Raw genomic sequence first — 23,384 nt, forward strand, 5'->3', positions numbered from 1 at the left:
TCCTCTTTCCTCTCTAATTCAATCTTTCATTCTATCCTTCACTCAAATTATTTCTGTCACTCATCATTTCTTCGTCCCTCTCTCTCCTCCCCCTTCTGTCTTGCTTTCACCAGACCGCTCCGGCCTGACCTCCATGGACAAGATCGAGAAATGCCAGGAGACCTACCTGCTGGCGCTTGAGCACTACATCAACTACCGCAAGCACAACATTCCCCACTTCTGGCCGAAGCTTCTGATGAAGGTGACGGACCTGCGGATGATCGGGGCGTGCCACGCCAGCCGCTTCCTTCACATGAAAGTGGAGTGTCCCAACGAACTCTTCCCGCCGCTCTTCCTGGAGGTGTTCGAGGACCAGGAGGTGTGAAAACACGGTTGCAACCAACGGCAAAGGGAAGAGGAAGTGCGGGCAAACTTGGGAGATGGGAAGGGCCATCGTTTTTTTGTAGGGGAAGGATGGAGGGAGAGTCCTCGAGGCAGGAATCTGCGTTTTCTCCGGTCATCACAATTTACAGTTTGTGGTTTAAAAAAAAAAAAACTGGAACCAACAATAACAGAAACAACACACCAGCAACAGGAGAGTCAAGCTAACAGAGGATTTTGTTTTTTGAACACCCTCTCCTCCACCTCTTTCTCCTCCTTTTTCTTACCCCTGTTTTAAAATCCGAGTGGGGGCCCTTCTGTCTGAGCATGATGTCTTATATAGTCAAAGTTGTAGCCATTTGCCAAGACACCTACACAGATACACACACACACACACACACACACACACACACACACACACACACACACACACACACACACACACACACACACACAAACCCAAACACAATCACAGCCAGTTCCACCTCAGTTCTTCAGAGCAGCGCTCTTTGCAGGGGTCCGTTCCCCTCCTCTGGTTCTCTTTAGCGGTCACAGATTTACACATTTTGAAGCCCTGGTTCCAGCTCTCGTGCTGGGCAGCACCTCTCAGTATTATTTCTGAAGGCAGTAATTGAAACAAACATGGACATTTTTAGTGCTCACAGTTATGCAGGCACATGCAATCAGCGCACACTGCACATGGAATTTTCAGCAGATGCTTTTTTTTGGCATTATTCTGGTGAAGGCTGTCGTAAAGCTGAGCCGCCAGAAGAACATCATTGTCTATATTCCTCAACTCAATCTGAGCCGTTACAGCTTCTTCTACTTAGATCCCAGTGAAAACCGGTGCTATATTTATAAAAAAAAAAGGCTACTCCAGTTTTATGAAATACCTACCTTAATTTGTGTCATTGGACCGGCTCCTGTGACATACAGTGTGCACACACACACACACTCTCACACACACTACACACACTACACACACAGACACATGTGAGCAGACTTTGCCTTGTCATTGCCCCTGCTGCTTGTTCCAGCAGCACACTGTCTTATGAATGACAATTAAGCCCTTCTCCCTCCAAGGAGGAACTGCTTTGAAAAAAAAAAAACAAGAGGAAAAAGAGTGTAGAGGAGGAAGGGAGAAAGTTGGAGGCAGAGAGGAGGGAGGAGCAGAGTAAGAGAGGAAATCAGATTTAATATGCGGATTGTAGATTCAGAGCCAGGGGTCAGAAGCAAATCCCCCACACCCAGCCTCTAAGGAGGTTTTGAATAGCAGCAGCCACCAGCTAGACGGCAAAGCTCGACCTACAGAGACACACACGAACACTTTCTTTCTGTCTCTCTCTCTCTATCTCTCTTTCACACACACACACACACACACACACACACACACACACACACACACATATAAACATAAAAACACACATCACCTCAGAGTAACGTGAATGCCTCATTTTACTGTATGCACTGCATGGCAGTGTCGATATACAGCCCTAACCTGCAGGGTTTGTACAGAGTCCACTCCTCACGGACTCCACTCAGTGTGGCCCCTTCAGGCTTCCATACACATTTGCCTTTTTTTACCATGGGCGTCACTGAGAGCAGGCAAATGCCAAGAAGGCTACCATTTACCTCAAAGTGGACACACCCCCAGGCTGGGGCGGCAATACTGCCCCTGTGGTGTCAGGCACTACCTCACCTCTGTGGACACAGGGCAGCTGCCCACAGCCTACACACAGACATACACCATCCAAGTTGGCGCATGTGTAGATTAACACGCAAATGTGCATACTTTTTTTGCATAGGTGAACACTTGTAGTCATGGAAAGACAAAAAAAAAGAAAACACTCACTGCATACACACACACACCCTCAGTGCTATCACTTGGTTGAAATGAAATACCACTGAAGACAGGAGGGCCGGCCATCCCCCTGGAGGGTTTCTACCGGCTCCAGGGAATGGTACCCATCACATTCGGGTTATCTCTTTTTGTTATGCGGGACCAAGTGTCATCTTTTGAGATTTTTTTTTTTGAATTTTTTTTTGGGGGGATTTACCTGTTTCTGTCAATCGACTCACAGAAGCGACAAAGGACAGCGTGGTTGTGCAGCCCCGGCTGACACCCGTCAGAGCAAGCAGCAGAGAGGGAGAGAGATAACATGGAGTAACTGAAAAACCCCGTGGTGGCCCGCGTCCGTTGAATTAGCATGCACAGAAAGGACAGTCTCCTTCTGCATCATGGCGATCTTCCACAGTACACTCATGATGACGACCATCGGATCCTGATCAATATTCTCGCGGAAACAAGCTTGTATCGTGCATTAGACGCAAATAAGTGGAATGTTCTTAAACCGAAAAAGAAGCCTCTCCGAGAGGCGACTCAAAAAAGCTCTTTTTTAGTCTCATGCACTTTAACAAAGCTCACCACTATTACAGTCATCTCCGTGGCAGATATCGTAGTGTACTAGCCAAACGACCAGTTAAGAATGTTGATTTGATCAGAAAAAGCCCACTCTGTTCATTCCTATTGTGGGGCCAAGCCAAATCTAACTGGGTTTACCACTCCAACGAGAAGAGAACGCAAAAGAAAGAAGAGACTAACAGAATCTATTTTATACTTAATGCCGAGCAGTAGATCATACTGGGCACTTGTACAGGACGGGTGATCTGAAGCCCTCAGGAGTAACCTGTAAGGGATCGTGGGTAATCGTCACAGATGGCCAAGCCTCACTGAAGTGTATCTGGATGGAGGGAGGATTGGAACAAGACCTTTTGGGCACCATGGCGGAGTCCGGTTTGATTCCAAGCAGAATCCCCTTCACGAGCGTCATCCCCCCACCCACCTGCCCTACCCTACTCTAAACCATAACAACGCCCTTCTCTGAGCCTAGCTCTGACTAAATTGCACCCCAACCCCATTTTAAAGGCCCCCACCCAGCCAGGCTGGTGGGAGCTTTTGCACTACTGCAACTAATCAAAGTTTAACCCCCAACCCTTGTCGGCTTGTTAGTTAGTCCCCCGTCTGCTCTGTGTAACAGAGGCCAGCAGTCCCAGTGGGCCCAGTCCCCAACTTGTCCCCACGTTGTCAGTATTAGACCTACAGCACTTGACCCTCAACCAACCCAACCAGGGGTGCAGAGACCCCTGCGAGAGGATGGAAGGAGGGCTGTGAAGCACTTATTAAATCCTCCCATTAGTACCCATTTTCCCATCATCCTTTCTATAGCAGAGCGACAGCCCCTCACCCCCAAAACATCATTATCCCCTCTCCTCTTCCCTAAGCACCCTAGCTATCATACCTAATTACCCTTGAGTGGGTTATCCCCATTTTGGCCCCAAATCATTGACATCAAACGGGATCCAGGCCTCTTCCTTGTGAGACAAGGCTGGCCATATTTGCCCCTTTAGAGCGGCGCCACCGGATGAATGTGAACGGCAAAGCAGCAGCAGCGATGGGAACGAGAGACTTGAGCGCGAGAATGTGAGGACGCGAGAGACGAAGAAAGCATGGGACAAGAAAACACAAAAAAAACACAGCAGAGGGCCTCAAACCCTCGAGCGCCATCATCGACATGGCTGAGAGAGGGTGGCGTGGCCGTTTGTAAAGACGATGCTTACAAACACTCTGATGAAGGGGAGACAGCGATATAAGGAGGATGTACGGTCTCCCCTTCAGCTCCCACAACAACCCCCCCCCCGCTCCTGCTCCCATGCCAGCTGATAACCCCAAATGTCCCCCCCTCAGCTCCCCGCCCCAAAAAGGATAACCTCCAGCTTTCACAAGGTGCGGATCAGAAAGAGATCCCACATTCCAGAAATGCAGGTTTGGAGTTCCAATACGTCTTTGAAAAAGAACTGAAAAAGAGAAAATATACAAACTTTGATGTCCTTTGTTCCCGTGAGCTGACTGGGTATGTGTGTGTGACAGAAGGGGTTATAATGCTGCTTTACCTTCTGAGTCTGATTTAGATTAAGAAAAAAAAAGATATATGAAATGATTATAAATCCATGAAACAAAATGAAAAGAGATGACTTTTAAAAAAAGACTCCTGAACAAAATGATTGGAGATTTTTTCATTTTATTTTATCATTGTTTTCTTATTTTTTTTGTTTCTGTTTGTTTTTTTTGACGCTTAAACTGCTCTGTGTAAAAAAGGAAAAAAAATACAGCTGTAGTCACTTTTTGACCATGCGTGCAGTGTAACATAGAAAATATTTCACTTCTTTTTTTTCACATCTATAGTTTGTGTTGATAAGCCAACTGATCTGTTTGTCTGTGTGTCTGTTCAGCTGTCCGTCCCCTTTTATCAGGAGGAATTTACAAAAACCAACAAAACAGGAATTTCTTTTTTTTTATATTTTGTTTTCTTTTTTATGAAATATGACTTTGGAGAAAAAAGAAAAAAGCTAAACAGGAAAAATAATGCAACAGAAACTGAAAATACAAAAAAAAAAAAGAAAGAAAGAAAGAAAAAAAAAAGAAACAATCTCCTCATACCTCACACAACACAAAACTCAAAGGAACTTGGGAGGAGTCATATTCTGCAGGCACATGTGAAAGTTCAGAGATGCATATATAGATTTAAAAAAAAAAAATGTATATGTTAAGATAATATGTGCTTGTGTGTACGCATCAGAAAAAAGTTACAAAAGGACTTTTCCCTCAAGCTTTCAGGCTCTCTATCTTATCGATTTGGTTCTTGGAAGATTGGGAGAAGCGACGTCAAACACGAGATGTTTGTTTGGCTGAGACATCGTCAGCTAATGTTAGCGCTTCTCCAACTTAAAGTCTACAGACAGTAAACTCAAAATGTGAATGGCCCAGAGACTGAGGGATGAAGACTTTTGTAATGGCTGAGTGTTTTATGGTATTGAATGTAGCTGACAGGACGGGGCTGGACCTGAGCCCGGCACCCACAACCTAACTTCCACACACCAGCAGAAAAAGGATAGTGGTGTCACATAGACGTTACAAAACAACCAACAAAACTGAGAATATATATTGCCCGTCTGCAAGGTGCAATACTATGTTATGTATTTTTGTATGTTTTCTGTTTTGATTTTTTTGTTTCTTTTACGTTTTTTTCTTTTTTTGGCCATAACCAAGGATGTAAATACAGAAACATACAACACTCAAGATTTATTGCAACAGAGTAAATTTAACCGCTCCATCCCGCTGTCAGAAAAAAAGCTACGTAATGTGTAATGTTTCAAACATTTGTATGTATGCACTCTCTCACATGTGCATGCCGTTTCCATATTCATAAGTGCCCCGTGACATTAATCATAAAACCCTGTGCCTCTTCTTGTTTGCAAAGAGATAGATTCGTACCCCTGATGTTCTCACAACTTCAAGACACGCTACACATGGATACCTTTAGTTGTGTGTGTGTGTGTGTGTGTGTGTGTGTGTGTGTGTTTTTCATCTGTGGAATAGTTCTTCCAAACTTATTGATGTGAGTGTTGCCAGCAGCCACAGTGGCCTAAGGTTGAGTCGAGCTGCTGGGTTTGAGAGGGTTAAAAATAGAACGATAACAAGTTGTTATTTGAATGTCAGCTAACGTGGCTGCAACACACCCACATCACATAGTTAGGAAAACTCAACAATGAATTTCCCCCCATTTGTGCGCTCCCCCATCGCCTCCAAGAAGCCAGCCTGATGATCTTTCATGCAAAGTTTTCTTGATTAAAAAACAGTTAGGCGTAATCATGGACCAGTTTACAACAGGCTCCGTTTACACTAAACCCTTTTCAAAGTCTTGCAGCCAAACAACAAAATTCTACACAGGATGCCTCTCTTGTGGTTCTCTGATTGCTAAATGCTAACCGCAGGAGCACAACAGAGTGGTATCAGAAGCTGTTAAGAAACACCCGAGAAAGAAAAACATGTGCTTTGTAATAGTAAGCTAAAGCCAATATAGCTAGCTAGCAACTCAAACTATAAGTCTTAAAATGTGACAACGGCTAATCAGCTAACTTCACCTCAAATGTCGCTACTTTGAAGCACTTTCTTGGTTAGCTAACTGACATAATTACACCTTTCAACCCCTTGAAGCTATCGTCCCCAAGGGGAAATTCTTCTTCACAGAAGCTAAACAAGAAGCTAGTTACTATTAGACAGATTTTAGTACTTCTCAAATGATTCTTGGATGTCACACCTTTTTTCCTAAATTCGGCTACTTTCTTGGTCAGCAAGCTTAGGTAGAACGGTTCTAACCCCCTGGTAGAAGAACAGCTCTGCTACTACCATCAGCTGTTTCAATAAAATATTGGTTAGCATGGTAGCTAAACTCATTTTTTTGAGATCCTGTTGCTGTTCAAGACACGAGGTGGAGTTTAAATGGAGTCTAAGATCATAATGGAAGTTTAACCTTCTCGTTTTTCCAGCTCTGACTGGTTAGAAGTGAAGACATTTCAGTTAACAGAAGACAACCCTAGCTGCAGTGATTTGTGCTGTCTGAGTCGGAGGTTTCAAGGCTGGCTTCATGGGGCTCCTCGTCCCTCCATAGTCGTTATGATCCTGATTTATTCTCACATGTTGACACATTGGACAAGGGCGGGATATTGTCTGTGATGTTTTTGGTTTTATGATTGTGTTTGGTCCCCCCTCTATGCCAAATGTAGAGTTTGTGAAGACATGCAAGTAGCAAGATGTCTATGCAATTTTCCCTCCAGCTCCCTTCAAAAAGACGAGTTCATTGTAACAGCTACGAGCGACTCTTTACTTATCAAATCAAATTCGGCCTGGCTTGAATTCTGGATGGTTTTTTCCGTAACCTGAAGACCCTGCTACCTTGTGAGGGGGCGAGGGTCACGACTACTCTGACCCGTAGGTCCAGCCGACTTGGCTGGACCTACGGGTCAACAATTACACTCTGTGGTCCGGGTCTCGGGATGAACAAGTAGGAGGGGTTCTCGGGATGTTGTGGAGAATAAGGATTCTACGAAATGTGCTGTTTTTTGTAAACTGCTCGGAAAGTGGCGTGTGTGTACATGTGTTTGTGTTCTCTGGACGTCCGCAGGATGCAACATTCTCATCGTTTGGTGGGTCGATCGTTAAGACCTTGAATTCAAATTTTAAAATTGAACCCCCTTCGAAATAGGTGTGTGAAGCTTTAATTTTTTTTTCTATTTTGTGACCAAGTAAATGTAAAATCCAAGAGGATTGTGGGTGGCTGATCATCAGCGGGATGTACATTGCAATAGCGAGTTATTACTCCATTACCGCCGCTATCGATGCATAGCGCGAGGTTTTAAAGTATCTACATCCCCCGCTGATAAATCGTCAACCTGCTGACTATCATAGTACTTTAGCACTTAACTAAAATGCACTTTGAATGGCCCAAACAAACCCGCAATTAGTGGCAGTAATAACTGCAACAGAATAAAAATAAAAAATGTCACCCGAGCCAATCGCCTTTTCCACTCTTTAAGCTTTTTACTAGAGTAGTTTAACCAGAAAATAAACATCCCTGCAGCCTTTAGGCGGAGACGCTTAATGGCTAATTATAAAGTTTACAATTATTTTTTAATGAAGTACAATAATTGAGCGAACAAACCCTTTTGGCGTATTTCTCTTCTCATCAGATTTTATTTATACGTCTGTGGGGAAATAATAATGTCATGAATACTTATCAAAAAGCGCCCACCCGTGAGAACATCAGACACACACACACACATGTACACGCACAAACACCGACCACTTTTTGTGACTGGGTAAAGGAAGCTATTGAAGGATTCTCTCAGGTAAAAGAACATTTTCTAATAAATGATGATGAACCTTAGATGAAAACCCATTGTTAGCTCATCTTTTTTTTTTGTCTTTCTCAATTCACAACCAACGATGTCCCTTCTTCTGTCCGTTCTGTGTGTGTCAGATTGAAAAGGTGTCGACATCCAGGTTTCAAGGATTTGGATCCTGGGTCCACCTCACCCCCAGAGTCATGCCCTCATTACAGTCTTGACCCTGAAACAAACGTATTTCTGCATGTGTGGAGGTGGGAGTGTTGTGTTTGGTGTGTGTGTTTGTGAGTGACGTCTGATTGGGACCGGAGCTGCTCCGTATGGAAGCCCATTACTGCCAGGAAAAGAAGTCAAAGTTGATTTGAATTTTTTATGCCCCAATATCATGAATCAGAATTTGCCTTTTACCTTTAAGACCTTTCCAACACCCTCTCTTAAAACCTAATATGTGGAAATAAAAAACTACAGTCAGGCGACCCGGGGTCCAAACAGACCTGTAAAAGAGGGACTTCATTAAACAAAACTCAACCCAACGTTCACAAATCAAACAAATTGAACTTTTCAGCAGGATAATCAGAACTTAAACCCCGCAAAAAGGAAATGGTAACAGGTGGGAGAACTGAAGTTATACTGTGAGTTCAAGCTGCTGTGAGGAGTTTTTAGTTGGTTATGAAACAGACTTCAGTTAAACTTAATTGTCTGAGTCACCAAAGCAAATGAAACTATCAGCAACACAATTACATTTTTCTATATTGGTATTTTCGAAGCCTGAAACCGCTGCCGCTGGGAAAGTGTCAGATGAAGTGATGTCAAAATAAAGCCTTTTTTTGTGCAGCAGTAGTGTCATGTACAGGATACTATCAGGACAGGAGATAAGAGCTACTGCTTTGTTCACAAGGGTCACCAGAAAACGAGTTCCTATGTGGTATAATATGTGAGTGCAGCACGGGAAACGGCATCACTAGTCCCAAAGGAAAAAGAGAAAAAGAGATACTCGAGGTGATAATCTGACGTTTTATGTAAAAGTTAGGACAAAAGAAAGCAAAATAAAATATTCTTAACATCTTACAATTTCAAAAATCAAAAACTAAACACAAACGTATGTCTTCATAATTTTGAAAAAACGGTGAAAAAATATCTCATATTATTTTTTTAGTCAACATAAAGAAAATAGAAACTCAGAAGTTGTAATAATTATATTTTTAGGTCCATTTGTTTTTCTTTACAAAATCATAATTCAAGTAACAGTGAGTGTTTTTATTTCCATCATGCCTGACTCATCCTGGTGGAAATGGGCTTCCATAGCAAAAAGTCATTTTTATCTGGGCCAGCATATTATTTATTTCAACAGTCCACTTTGATGGGAAATAAATCACACTTTGACTTTGACTAACAAAGACGTGCCAAAGTGTACAACAGCGAATTCAGCTCTTTATCTCAGTAAAAGTCTCCATCTTTGCATTTTTGCTGCCTCTACGGTCAAAGTGCCAGCAGCAATATCCAGCTCTCCTTCTCCCAGTTGGTTAATGGTGTGCATATATACGGCAGTAGTACATGGCTCACATCCAAGCCGGGCCCCCGTCCACCCTTGAGGGGGGGGTGGGCAGAGAAGCTGGCTTTGTTCATCCGTCCGCAGGCCTGTTCTATTTCAGTGCGCTTACTCAAGTTCTGTGATGCCCTGAAAGGTTGTGCATGTATATAAAACGACGACGTGCATGTGAATGTCAGCGTCCATGTCCATGTGAGAGAAGTGTTTGGTGTAAACGTGTGAGCCGTCCGCTATCAACGTCTGTCTGTGTTGCTGATATCCGACCGCCCAGCTCCGCTCTCCTGCCTGAATCTCCCAGAAAAGCACCTTTTCAGGCCGTGGTTTGTGACGGGGAGTCTGTCAAACAGAGTCCATGTCACAGACTTGTATTTTTTGTTATGTAACTTGTGTTCAGCAGGCTAAGGTTGGTGAGGTTGTAGAAAATGAAAATTGCAGGAGTGGGTGATGTTTCAAAAAAGTGAAGCTGAAAGGATTCCCCACAAACAAAAAGCCAGACTTTTTTTGCTCGCTGATTGCTGCCGCTGCAGTGCGAGGCCGGGCAATTGTGTTTCTCTTTTCCAAATGATGGCCTTATTGATTGCTTTTGTATCCCTGCTCCTCTGTGGCATTGTTCCACAGTGTGTTTCATGGGGCACTGGAGGATTTTATTATGAGGTTTGCACTTAAGAGAATGCATGCTGTGGAGTTGAATCCCTGGTAAAGAGTGAGTTAGTGTGCTGGATGGTAAACAGCTGAGGACTCCCAATGGAGATTTTTAAGGTTATCCCAACACACAATTTTAAATCCAAACCAAACCCCCCTTTTATAGCCACATTAACACAAGAAAAATCTGTTGAGAATATCAAAGTTTATGAGCTTAACAATGAAGTGAAAGCGCCGGATCTGCTTGTTGGGCGCATCATTAATCTGCTTTGGACGAATTGAAGATAAAGACTGTTTGATATTTAACTTGTGACTGTTAGCATTCTGTTTGGACGGAGTGCGTTGGAGTCGTGTCACTAGATAGACGAAGACGTAGACATTCCCCCGTTTCCTTCATGTGATGGCCAGAGGTGCTGCTTGTCAACAGGCGACTGCTTGGGGCCCCAGACCAGTAGGAGGCCTTTCAAAATTTGCAAATTTTGCATTGGCAGTAGGAAACCTCCCTAAGAGGGGCCCCACCTGACAGCACTCACCGCCGTCGTCGCCCTGCTAAGCGTCACATCATTCCTTTGAAAACAAAAGTTTGTCACTGAAGGAAAATGTTGAGCAAGCGACGAGACACTGGCAGAAATAACGGGGATGAACGCTGGTTGGCGGGGGGCCCCCAATTACATTTTTTTGCAAAGGGCCACCGGTGATGGCACATGGGGGTCCACTCACCGCTCCGCACTGCCAACCGGCCACGAGATGTTCTGAATAGCTTTGAGTGGACACTGTCTGTTGTGAGTCCATTGCCTAGTACACCAAAATCCCGAGACAAAACTAAGAGCACTTAAAGGAGGTTTGTGAGGCGGCGGGGAACTCGCAAAGGTTTTGTGCTGCTCGGACTATCTACGAGGTATTTTTGTAACCGGGTTGGGAAAATCACAAAGCCTAGACAGATAAGAATGTACACAAAATGAATTCATCTATCAGAAGTCTATCAATCAAGAGTTATACATCAGAGATTATGGAAACAATTATGTGGAGGTGTATTGCAGTTTGAGGAGATTGTTTGTGCTTTGGAGAAAAAAATATGCAATGTTTGTCAGGTTGAAGAAAAAAATAAAGAACTGCTCAGGTTTGATGAAATTATAAAAAAAAAAGAAAAAAAGAAAACGGCCTTAAAGGGTGCTTTCCTCACGTCCTTCCCTCGTCTCCTGTGCTCTTGATCCACGTCCTCTGTTCTGTCAAACACCCTCAGAGAACACACACCATCAGCGCTCGCTCTCTCTCTCTCTCTCTCTCTCTCTCTCTCTCTCTCTCTCTCTCTCTCTCTCTCTCCCTCTCCCTCTCCGCACACACACAACACAAGTCCACTGTTGTATGCAAAACCAAGAGGACAGGCTCTGTTCTCAGCAGACCTTACAGAAAAGGGATCAATTTATTCTACTCTGTAGCAGGGCCGAGACTTTTTAATGACACCAGCAAAAATCACCAACAACCACCTCGTTAAGGCTACATGTCCACTGGGAACATCTTCTCTACTGTACCACCTTTTTTTTTTCTACACGATGGGAAAAAGTGTCGCATGTACAGAAAAAGCTTAGCATGCTTATAGGATGTCTTTAAAGAAAAAAAAAAGCAGAAACACTATGCTTCAAAGTGGTATCTTTAACAGCAGGATCGATGTTTTTCGCTTCAAATGTAAAAAAACAAACAAAACAAAAAAAAGTAGATAACCTGGTGGACGCAACAAGTTCTTCAGTACGTCTCGTACGCAGCAGTTGTTGGTGGTCGATGTTTCCATGTAAGGCTTTTTTTTCTCAAGATGCGGTTTTGTTTGTACAAATGTCTTTGAACTGTGTGTGTGTGTGTGTGTGTAATCACTATTCTACAATCCACTGTCCTGTTTAAGAAGTTCAAAATGACTCTGCCGCCTGTTCGGAGCAAACAGGATGTGCATCATCGACATCGTGCGAAATCAAGAGAAGTAAACGATGAATGTCAAGACGTCTTTCCATCCATCTGAATGAATGGACCTGAGCATTGACAGCGTGCAGGAGTTTACTTTGTCTTGATTTAACACAAAATGCCAGTTTCCTGTCTGGAAATTCAAACAAAACACCTCTTTGCTAGCTTTTTTTTTTTTTTTTTTTTACATAAGTATACAGTATATATGTATTTCAGCAAATTCTCCCGATGCTGAAGTCGACCTCAGAATCTTTCTCTCTGTTTTGATGTCTTTATTCCTTTTTATTTTCTTGGATTTCTCAAGGAACCTGTTCAGCCTGCTCAGTATATTTGTAACTATGGAAACACACTCTCTATACATATAAATATATATATATACATTTATATATATATATATACATAACGTCATGACGTCAAACCAGCAGACAAAATAACAAAAATAAAGTCACCATGCAAAATGAGCTATAAAGAAACACCTTCCCTACAACAGCTAACACAACTACTTTTCTTACTTTTGTATCACTCCTTATGAAGTCCCCCTGCTTCACTGTGACTGCAGAGGCTGCTGGGAAATCTATGATGTGTTCTGCAGACACTCAGGGGTCACGACCTGTCCGTGCAGGATCAGGGTTTGTAGATGGAAGGTGCCAAAGACGGGGGATGTGAGGTGTTTTCTCAGTTATGTTGAAAGCGTGTCAGCCTGTTGTCACAGCTCTCCATGAAGACGATCGTCCAGGCAGGTTTTAGTACCACAAACAGACAGCAGGGAACAACAGAGTGCAAGAGATCGAAGCAAGATTGTAACCGGTCCTGATCCAGGACTAACATTGTACATGTCATCTTCTGAAAACTGGACATTTCAGCATCTAAGCGGCTCATTGGACGTACACATTTTGTGGGGGGGGAAAAAACATGTTAGGACATCAAAATTTAAAAACCTTCTTTGCAAGCGAGAAATCTTCTTTATTGACACGTTTGCATACCTTACAACATCAGTGTTAGGAAAGTGCAAAGTAACAAATAAATGACCATGAAAAGTCACTAATGTCAGCATGAGCCAGGTTTCAAAGATAGCCCAGAATTTCTTCTTCACTTACTATTTAGATTCTAATCTCAGTGCTGCCCCCAGTGGTTGATTTTATAAAGAAAATGACAGTATTGCTATTTGTTTTGGCCATCTTTGGCAGCACAGCGTCACATGTTGATTTTACATGAAGTGGTTGACCATGGATATATTTGGGTTCACCTTTTAGGTTCCACAGATAACACTGTAGACTTTGAATTAGAAGTGGACATTGCCAGTGTGACATCATGTTTTTATGGATTGCTGTGTGAAGCATCTAGTTGGTAATTTTGACTCAGTCATTTTGGCTTTTTGTCACCAGAAGTGAACAAGAGGGTGGGTTCAAATTGCTTCACCTCTATCATAACTAAGAGGTCATCATCGTGTCTTTAAGCGTTCCCTTTTTTATCGTCCATTTTCCTCTGCATGAAACACTAATCTACAAAATATACATAACACCTGAAACTAGCAATTGAAACCATGAAATTGTTGTAAATGTCTTTACTGAGGTGATAATTAAGTGAGAAGGAAAGTCATTTTCTCATAGACCTCTATACAATTCAGTAAAACTTTTAATTGCATACTGGCAATTCAAAAGAAGGCACATTTTTGGCTCGTCCACTTTTGGTACAAAGTTTATAAATGCTGCCACCAGAGCAGTCTGCCCCCTACTGACGATTAGAGAGAATGCATGTTTATGCTCTTGTGTTTATGTATAAAGTCGTTGAAGGCAGCCACTTCAACACGCTGCCAACGTGTCCTAGTGGCCAGTGGCAGTACTGCAATTAAAAGAATCAGATAAAGATTTGTATTTCTTAAACTTAAAGCCAAACTAGGCCAACATTTCAAGCCTTGTGTATAATATACACCATCCAGTGATTTACAGACATCAGTGATTTCTTCTTATTTGGTCGGAGACGTTTACTTTGCACTGCCTAACACTAACTGTTACTCTCAACCCAGGAGGTTTGCATTTTTAACATTCTTCCTCCGCTATATTTTCTGAGCTGCTGAATACTGGAATGTCCAGGTTTTTTGTTTTTGTTTTAATGTTGTTTAATGTTTCTGGGTCAGGACATGCATAAGGGAGATTCCTAGAAAGCATAAGAACCCAAAGGGAACACAAATCCAGATGGTACAGAGCAGTAAAAAAAAAAAAGAATATATCAGTGCGCTTGCAGTGTATGACAGAGTTAGCAGCAGGTCCCTCGGAGGGCCGGTCTACTGCCACAGTGAACAGAGGACACAGTACGCAGGGAAACACATGGCCATTCACTGTACAAAGAGTAGAGCTCTCTCCTTCTGTCTCGATCCAGATGTGCCACATATTCTTCTATTTTCAGGGTAGAACAAAATACTAGTTGAAAGTATTTAAATGTTTATTCACTCTGCGTGTCACAGCGCAGAGGAAACTATGTAATACTACAAACCCCAGGTTGAAAACCAGACGACAATAAGTATCTGGAAATATTATTATATTGTTTTTTTTATTGTCTTACAATTTTTATTTAACTCTCAGATGACTGTCACAGGTATATAAAAAGCAAAGGAACAATATTTAGGGTTCATTTCCACGAAGCACAGGGGCATAAGACACATGCAAAGGACAAACAGTCTAGCTTTAGGCGCCGCTCTGGGCTACAACAAAAAAAAAAAAGTACACTCTGACTTGTCTTTCAATAAAACACACATGCAGGAAACCTCCGAATATCTACTGTGATCTCCTCTCACACCACCCACACCTTCATCACACTGAGCCCCTTCTCACCTGGACCTGTCCTCCTCCTCATTACCCGCCACGCCCTCGCCCTTTGACCTCCCCCTCCCCGTCCCCCTCGTCCTCCTCCTCCCTGCCAGAGTCCAGTGGGTGGTGTGATGTCAGGTTTTTGTGGTGGGCTGCTTATGACAGGTCCAGACAATCAGCGTGTTTGTAAATGTCAATGTGTGATTTTCAAAATTCTTTGTTTATGGTCAGGGTTTTAAAGGAAGATATTTTTATGGTAATTGTCGCTGGTCTATTTTACTATATATTTATGTAATAAATATGTGACTAAATTGACATCTCACTGGCTCTTTTTGGCTCTCAGTTGTCCGGCCAGCTCCGTCATGTGCTGGAGGGTTTTCATTAATGGACTAATAAATAAAACCCACAAAAAAACTGTTTCCTGGTTTTCACCTTATTGTCTCTTTGATCCAAAGTTCTTCATTAAGTTCTCACTCCCAACATCTCAAATACTGCTGCTGCTTGGTTTGTGGTCCTTCAAAGTGTGATGACATCAGTCATAAGCTCCAGTTTGAAAACAGAAAATTAAGAGTAATGTATTCCCTTTTTTTAAGGATTTTATTTTGGGGCCTTTGCCTTTATTTAGAGATGGGTCAGTGGATAGAGTCAGAAATTTGGGGGAGTGAGAGAGAGAGAGAGTGGGGAACGACATGCGGGAAAGGAGCCACAGGTCGGAATCAAACCTGGGGTCGTCTGCCTGGAGGACTGCAGCCACCGTACATTGGGCACCCACACTAACCACTAGGCTACCAGCGCCGACATTTCTGATGTCTGGTTAGACTTTTAAAATAAATCAGCAACATTCAGTTAAAGTTTCAAAATAAAACATTCACACATTTGTCTTATGTTGTGTCTTCATGTGCATCAGTTGTTCACATGTAGCTCTCATTGTAAGATGGCCGCTTTTAGTTCTCAAAGTTATTGTTAGATTTGGGCTCCAAAAGTAGTAGATGTATTTGACATAATTAAAGACATGTATGTGAAACAGGGGCGTGTCCAGAGGGGGCGGCATGGCCCCCCTGAAATCTGTTTGGCCACCCCAAAATCCTAAATTATGACAAGAAAATAAAATGATATTTATGTTCAAACTAACGGTTAGAGCTGTGTTGAAACATACTTCTTCTAGCTTTTATGGCGTTTCAATGGCAGCATATTTCTTATGTTGGTACTTTAAACTGTGGATTTGGACATACTTCTTATTTTAAGTCTGTAGTGGAGACAGAAATGGTAAATTGATGCTGTTCAGACATGATCGTGTGCCTACATACCTGCATCGGTCAGTGCTCCACTTTGGCCACACCAGTCCAAAAAGTCTGGATTTTTAAGGCTGGCCCGGGTCACTAACCTGAGACAGAAAAGTCTGAACAAACCTCTGAACATTAAAGGAGGAATACCTTTTGTAGAGGAAAACATATTTTTGTTTTACACAAGAACTAAACATGAGACTTCAGCGCTTTACTTTCTACTTCATGACTTCATTGCTAAATAAAACGTCTATAAACGGTGCAGTGTCGAATTCTGACATGTTGGATCCCCGACCAAGCTTTGGGAACAAGAACGTGCTGACACGGGCAGATAATAAAAAATGTTGTCTGTGTATCATTTCTGGAATCCAGACATGTGACTCTGAAGTGATTGTTAAAAAGTTCTTCATCGGTGCATGAAACCTCCCTCAAACATGCTCTGCTGTCCGCAGGTTTCAGTAATAATAGATGAGAATGTAAATGTCCCTGTGTACCATAATCCAGCATGAGCACTTAATCCTACTTAGATTGAGGACAGCTATGTTCACCAGTATTATTCCTGCAGCTCCCTTTGGCTTTTTTTTTTTCATAATTGCAAAACAATGTTGCATGCAGCAGAAGGATGTAAACTCGGCGGGCTGAGATAATGGCTAAATGAGGAGTAAACTAGGTTTGTGTGTTTAAATCCGTGTTGGGCGGAGAGAGAGCGGCGCTGGCAGCACTGCTCAGTTCATCAACACATGTGACGGCACATCCTGTCTCACTTATTGACAGATCACATCAGATGTCTCTCAGAGTGCTGCGAGGTTTTCCCAGCGTGAGACAGCTGGTCACAAGGCGACGGCTGCTAATTCTTCGACCAAGAGTGAGTCGTCGTCACAGATGGGGAGGCTGCTCCCATCGGTTTGCGTTCCTAATCCTAAAAAAAAAAAAAAAATGCTTAATTCAGTGAATCTCTGCTCCTGGTGTGTTATTACCCCTCCATGAGCTCCGGTCTGGTCTGGTGTACTAAAATGCTGGATACACCTACATTATAAATCATGTCATGGGTTTATGATACATGCTTCTGCAGCAAGTTGGGGCAATTTGGATTAGGGGTTAGCATCTCAGCGAAATGTAGAAAGCCTGTCATCAGCTCCCTTTTGAAACCTTACACTCACACAGCTGAAATATGGAGTAATGTGTTGCTCCACTCGCCCCCCAAAAAACGTTGAGAAGCAAAAAAAGAAGTGCCATATCGAATTGGATTTATGGTCCAGGAGTTTTCAGTTATTGGTTCCTTGCAGACGTGAGGATCCAGGGTGGAGTCTGACCATGAAGAGGAGAGGAAAAGACTGTGAAGGATGATGTGGGGGAAAGGTCTTGAGTGACGGGACAGGTTGTAGGAGGTCACCTGAGGGTGACACGGCCAGTCTGACAGCGTATCACCACCTGCTGGTCAAAAGATAAAGAGCACGTTGAAGGAATCATGGGTAATAGACACAGTTGTTCAGGTGGATGAAGATTAATATTCTGTATATTTAAAAGATATCAACATGACAAATTAGATTCTGTAGAAGTGTATTATATCTATAACTGTTCAAAGAACGAGATAAAAACAATTACTGACGGACTGAGGAAACGCCATCATGATCTCTTAATGAGGAAACATAGCAGAGTAAAATGTTAAAACTGAAGATGGAAAATAAAACTAAGAAAAATAAAGAAAAAAATACAATTCAATAAGAAAAACTAAAATAAATAAAACACTGAAAGCTGATAAATAAAAATATAATAAAATGTATAATATGTGAGTCAATAAAACAGACTGATATAAAATATGTTCATAATTTATATATATTTCTTTATTTCCTTCCTACTTCCTTCTTTCCTTCCTTCCTACTTCCTTCCTTCCTACTTCCCTCCTTTCTTTCTTTCTTCATTCCTCCCTTTCTTCCTTCCTTGCTTCCTTCCTCCATCCCTCCCTTCCTACTTCCTCCTTCCTTCTACAATATAAAATATGTTCATAATTTATATCATATATATTTCTTTATTTTCTTCCTACTTCCTTCCTTCCTTCCTTCCTACTTCCCTCCTTTCTTTCTTTCTTCCTTTTTTTCTGCCTTCATTCCTTCCTTTCTTACTTCCTTGCTTCCTTCCTCCCTTCCTACTTCCTTCGTTCCTTCTTCATGCAATAAGGAGGTCGACAGTCTCAGCTGATATTATCTTCTTCCTGTTGGTCTTGTTTGCTTTTGCTGCTCACAGAAAGTCGTCAGTATTAATTTCAGTCTGTTTCCTAACCTGATGAAACTCCTCACAGGAGCTTTAAACAAAATCAATTAAAAGACACATTGTCAGTGTATGACTCTGTATTTGTGTTTGAGTCTTTTAAACTATTATATTAAATGGATCAGTGCAGCCTGCAGTAATTGTTGATTGACGCTTGAAGACTATTCCTAGTTTTTAAATTCTAACTGTTAAGATGTTTTTGTGGTCATCAGTTTGATTTTCTCACTTGCAGTGAAACACTTGTGTTCTACCATTGAGTTCTATGAGAGGTTCTGAGGTGACCTGCTAATCCAGATGATTGCTCATTATACTCTTTTCACTTTTCTGCACATGTTTAAAGGGAACCTGTGATTCATGGTGCACAGGAGGGGGGGGGGGGGGGGGGGACTGCTGCTGTTGTCCGTCATGACTCATCTGCAGAAGTGTGAAATCGAGTCCCTTGTTGTGCAGCAGGTGACGTGCACGACTTGAAAGGTTGCACTTCCCGAGGAACACGGGGTCCTTTTGATGAATTTGGCGTAGGAAGGGTGGATCTTTTCACATGAAGTTGGCCATGTGGGTGGAAGCTGTTGTGGGGGCTGTGATCTCACAAAGGCAGCTTTTCCGCCAACCAATCCCTCACTCGCTGTTTGGACCATAGCCCGGCCCCCTCGGATCGCCCTCCTTCTCTCCCTCTCTCTCTCTCTCTCTCGCTCCCTCTCATGCGTGTGTCATGCACACACACATACACCCTGCCGCCCTCCCTCTCATACACACACTTCATGCTCCGTCATAGCAGGAATTTTCCACTCAGCAGCGGGAGAACATTGCGGCCAGCTGTGCTGTCAATTGCGGTCCACGGTCCAAATCTCAAAGACTGTCTGCAGAAAATCTTCCAACCTTTTCCTGACTTTTATTTTAAATTCATGTGCAGATCTACACACATGCACTCAACCATAATGATGAAAAGAACATGATGTACTGTGGCAGGAAGAATCTTTATTTCCATCTGTGATTGTGCTCTATTCCTTGCAGACATGATTATATGTGTTTACCAGGAGTGCACACTAAGTATGGGACCCAAGGGAGACAGGATGGCCTACTAATGCCCCCCCTCCTTGTCTCCTTTACTCCTTATACACTCTCTCCATCTAAACAATCCTACATGGATCATCTCCGACGGTCTGTCTGCTCCCTCTCTAGTGTCACCGCCGCTCGCCATAGAAATCCCGCCTATACTCTCAGGAACATCAAGGACAGCCGTGCACATGAAGCATGTGTTCTGTATACATTAAAGGCCTCTTATGTAAGTGTGAGCCCAGCCCCTCCCTCCCCTTCCTGTTGCACATACATTTCCCTGCATGCACTCAAATCAGGTCAGGTGAGGACGGCAGCGGGAGAGATATGCATTGGAAATACATACGTAATCCTGTAAGTCTACACCGCGCAGAGGAGGCCAAGGAAAGGAACAGCTATTATAAACATCGGACGGATCCAAAGCAATGTGCGCAAGTGGACAAGAAAAGAGGGAAAATAAATAGTTTCTATATGATTACAGGGTGGAAAAGTTTTGCTTTTCAAACCTGTTTGGTTCCATAACAAAGACACAGAGGTAACTCCATACCTGTTTCAACATCATGTTTATGCTGCTTTAATACACAGTGATATTCCAAAAGGACTTCCAAATACACCATAAGGTCTCAGGTATGTGGACGTTATCCTGCAAGGCCCCTTTTAGTCCGTGGTTGTTTTTCATCCTTTGAGCTGGGCCTCTTCGTGCCGTGCGTGTGTTTTTCAACCCTCTCAGACGTTACCACACATCACAGTGTGAACCTGGAATTCATAAAGACTTGATGTGGGATTTTATAGATTGATTATCAAACAATGGAAATCCAAAACGCAGTTTGTTAGCCTGAAAGCTGCAGGTTGTACCTGATCTTTACGTTACACTACAAAGTCATTCAGATTTTTTTTATCCTTATTATTAAGTATTTTTGAAAACCATTTTATAGCCCCCTCCCACTCTAAATCTGCTGCCCTTTAAAGGCTTTATGAGATTTTTTTGATCCAGCAGATGTCGCCCTTGAGCACCAGCATGAAACCAAAACAACTCGCGCTGCATTGTTGTGTTAGCATGCTAATGCTAGCGATCTTTATTCTGCTCGTATCTTCACACTGCATGTAAATTTACCTGAAATGAGCGTGATCTAGAAACACAGTTAAGCAGTGAGTACAGTATGTTATTCTTCTTTTCTCTAGTCCCTCAATTAAACAACTTTTATACACGAGGGGAGGAGTCAGCCGGCCGTCCAGGCGATGTAAACAAAGTGAAGATAGGACTCTGAAAACTCTGAAAACATCACAGACAGTGGGACTCGGGTGTTACACCCATTGTAGACAGTCATGACTCACAGAGTTATTTTCAGATATACTTGTATTTGCAGTTTAAGCATCACAACATGTGAAAAAGGGAAAGGTGGACACATTTTTATTTTATGTGTCGTACATCGTAAGTATTATTTTTTTTAAATCACACTTTTGGGGGCTTATTTATGCCTTTATTTAGAGATAGGACAGTGAATGGAGAGAGAGAGAGAGAGAGTGGAGAACGACATGCCGGAAAGAAGCAACAGGTCAGATTTCAAACCTGGGCCGCCCACTTGCAGGACTATGGCCTCTGTACATGGGGCGTACGCACTAACCACTAGGCGACCGTCACCCCCATTTGCAGCATCAATAGGGACTCTGCAGGTCAAATGGAGTTTGGTCATTCATTCCACCAGCGGGGGAATCCAGAGAAGAAGAGAAGAGCTGGAGACTTGGGGTGCTGTTGTTAAAGTAGAACCAGGCGCCTTTCATTGGCAGAGTGTTGTGAGCAGAGGGGGCTCGCTCTTTCCTCTCAGCCCCCCCCCCCCCACCACCACCACCTCTAATCTCCTTATTAAATTGAATCCTCATTACCCATCTATAAACAAACCACTTTCTACAGGTTTCCTGATCAGGAACAACGCAGCACTCTGTTGATTGAAGATTCTCATGTCAAGCATCCTCTGAAGTTTTTACCATTCAGAGAGATTATGTCTGTGTATAGTCTTGATACACTTTATTTCACCGGATGAGCCTCTGTAATCTTCGATAATTATTTTCGCCTCACTTCTCCTTTCTCACACTTCACATCAGAGCTTCTTTTAAAGGCACACGTTTTGCATTTTTAGGCCAGTAATGGATTCTCTTGCAGAAGCTCTAATATGAAGACGGGCCTCTTTCCATCAGAGCTCTTTTCCAAGTCAATGCATTTTTTATATTCCAAGCATTCCCCCCCCCCCCCCCCCCCCCCCATGTACTGTTAAAAATATAATGTGGAATTTCTTTAGTTTTTACGTTTTTCTTTTTTTTCGTCTCAGGATAATAAACACTCCAGAAGAATTCAATCTTCCTGCAGCCAAGATTACAATAAACATACGTGTAAACGTCACACATTTTTGATTGTTTATTGTTTGACTGATTGAGAGACAAGGCGTACTGAGGCGTCTCTATGGAAACACAATGTTGCCTTACATAATGGTTTACTTTGTTGGAACTGCGCTGCTCAGATTTTCTTCCATTCTAGCAAAACTGATACTAACACTATGGGCAAGCCGGCCTTGCTCACAGATCAGGTCATCCCAAAGGTTAAGGTGAAGGATCTGTGCAGGTCGGTCTCGTTCTTCAAAACCAACCTGGGAACCAGGTACCTTCAACAGGACTCCCACTGACTCCTTGACTTAAAATCCAGATAGTGGTGTTGAACCTGCACAGTGACTCTACCCCCCCCCCCCCCCCCCCCCCCCCCCCGTAGAGTTGGATGAGGGGGTTCAGGAAGGCAGGGGGGGCCTTTATGTCACTGTGCAGGTTCAACACGCTTGGAATATAAAAAATGCATTGACTTGGAAAAGAGCTCTGATGGAAAGAGGCCCGTCTTCATATTAGAGCTTCTGCAAGAGAATCCATTACTGGCCTAAAAATGCAAAACGTGTGCCTTTAAAAGAAGCTCTGATGTGAAGTGTGAGAAAGGAGAAGTGAGGCGAAAATAATTATCGAAGATTACAGAGGCTCATCCGGTGAAATAAAGTGTATCAAGACTATACACAGACATAATCTCTCTGAATGGTAAAAACTTCAGAGGATGCTTGACATGAGAATCTTCAATCAACAGAGTGCTGCGTTGTTCCTGATCAGGAAACCTGTAGAAAGTGGTTTGTTTATAGATGGGTAATGAGGATTAAATTTAATAAGGAGATTAGAGGTGGTGGTGGAGGGGGGGGCTGAGAGGAAAGAGCGAGCTGGACAGCGATAGAGAGGGAATATGTAGAGTAAACAGACAGAGGACAGAGTGTGCGTGTGTGTGGGAGGGTCTATAGGCTGGGTCACTGAGTTGAGATGTTCTGGAAGGTATATGCAGGGTTATCCCAGGGCGAGGGGGAGGCAGCCTGTCTACCATGTCCTACATACCAGCCTGTACTCCCAGATTAACACTTTACACTTTATATAATACATTCTGTCATGACCCTGACAGCAAAGTGATACTGTATGCAGGCCTGATTAACTGCTCCGCACTACTTCCCATGGTTGAAAAACTTGTTAGCGAGTACAAAACTATGAATCATCGCTGTGTGTACTGACGTTCTGTGAACAGGGCCGAGATAAAAACAGAGATAGAGTCTTACTGGAAGCCTCAGTTTAAGTGCTTGAGATTGCCTGCACTGATTTATTGCCATTCATGTGCAAATAGAAGCCAGAGTTCATTTGTCTGGTTAGTTT

At 42.9% G+C, this 23,384-nt stretch overlaps 1 protein-coding gene and 2 long non-coding RNA genes across 4 annotated transcripts in view; 1 reads left to right on the forward strand and 2 right to left on the reverse strand.

The window, feature by feature from the left end:
• thrab (thyroid hormone receptor alpha b) overlaps positions 1 to 8,152 on the forward strand; it is a 167,625-nt gene extending 159,473 nt beyond the window's left edge. For both annotated transcript variants that reach the window (XM_061028425.1, XM_061028426.1), the window contains one exon: positions 114 to 8,152. In XM_061028425.1, coding sequence (XP_060884408.1) covers positions 114 to 364 — 251 coding nt within the window. In that variant the 3' untranslated portion in view covers positions 365 to 8,152. The remainder of the gene's footprint in view (positions 1 to 113) is intronic.
• LOC132955552 (uncharacterized) overlaps positions 1 to 23,384 on the reverse strand; it is a 735,720-nt gene that overhangs the window by 569,476 nt on the left and 142,860 nt on the right. The window lies entirely within an intron of this gene.
• On the reverse strand, positions 11,345 to 11,747 carry LOC132955457 (uncharacterized). Its single transcript, XR_009665930.1, has 2 exons — positions 11,641 to 11,747; positions 11,345 to 11,598 (listed from the first exon to the last, which is right to left on the reverse strand). It is a non-coding gene; the product is annotated as an uncharacterized LOC132955457 (long non-coding RNA).

The sequence above is a fragment of the Labrus mixtus genome, chromosome 21 (genome assembly GCF_963584025.1).
Source record: "Labrus mixtus chromosome 21, fLabMix1.1, whole genome shotgun sequence".
NCBI classification, from domain to species: Eukaryota; Metazoa; Chordata; class Actinopteri; order Labriformes; family Labridae; genus Labrus; species Labrus mixtus.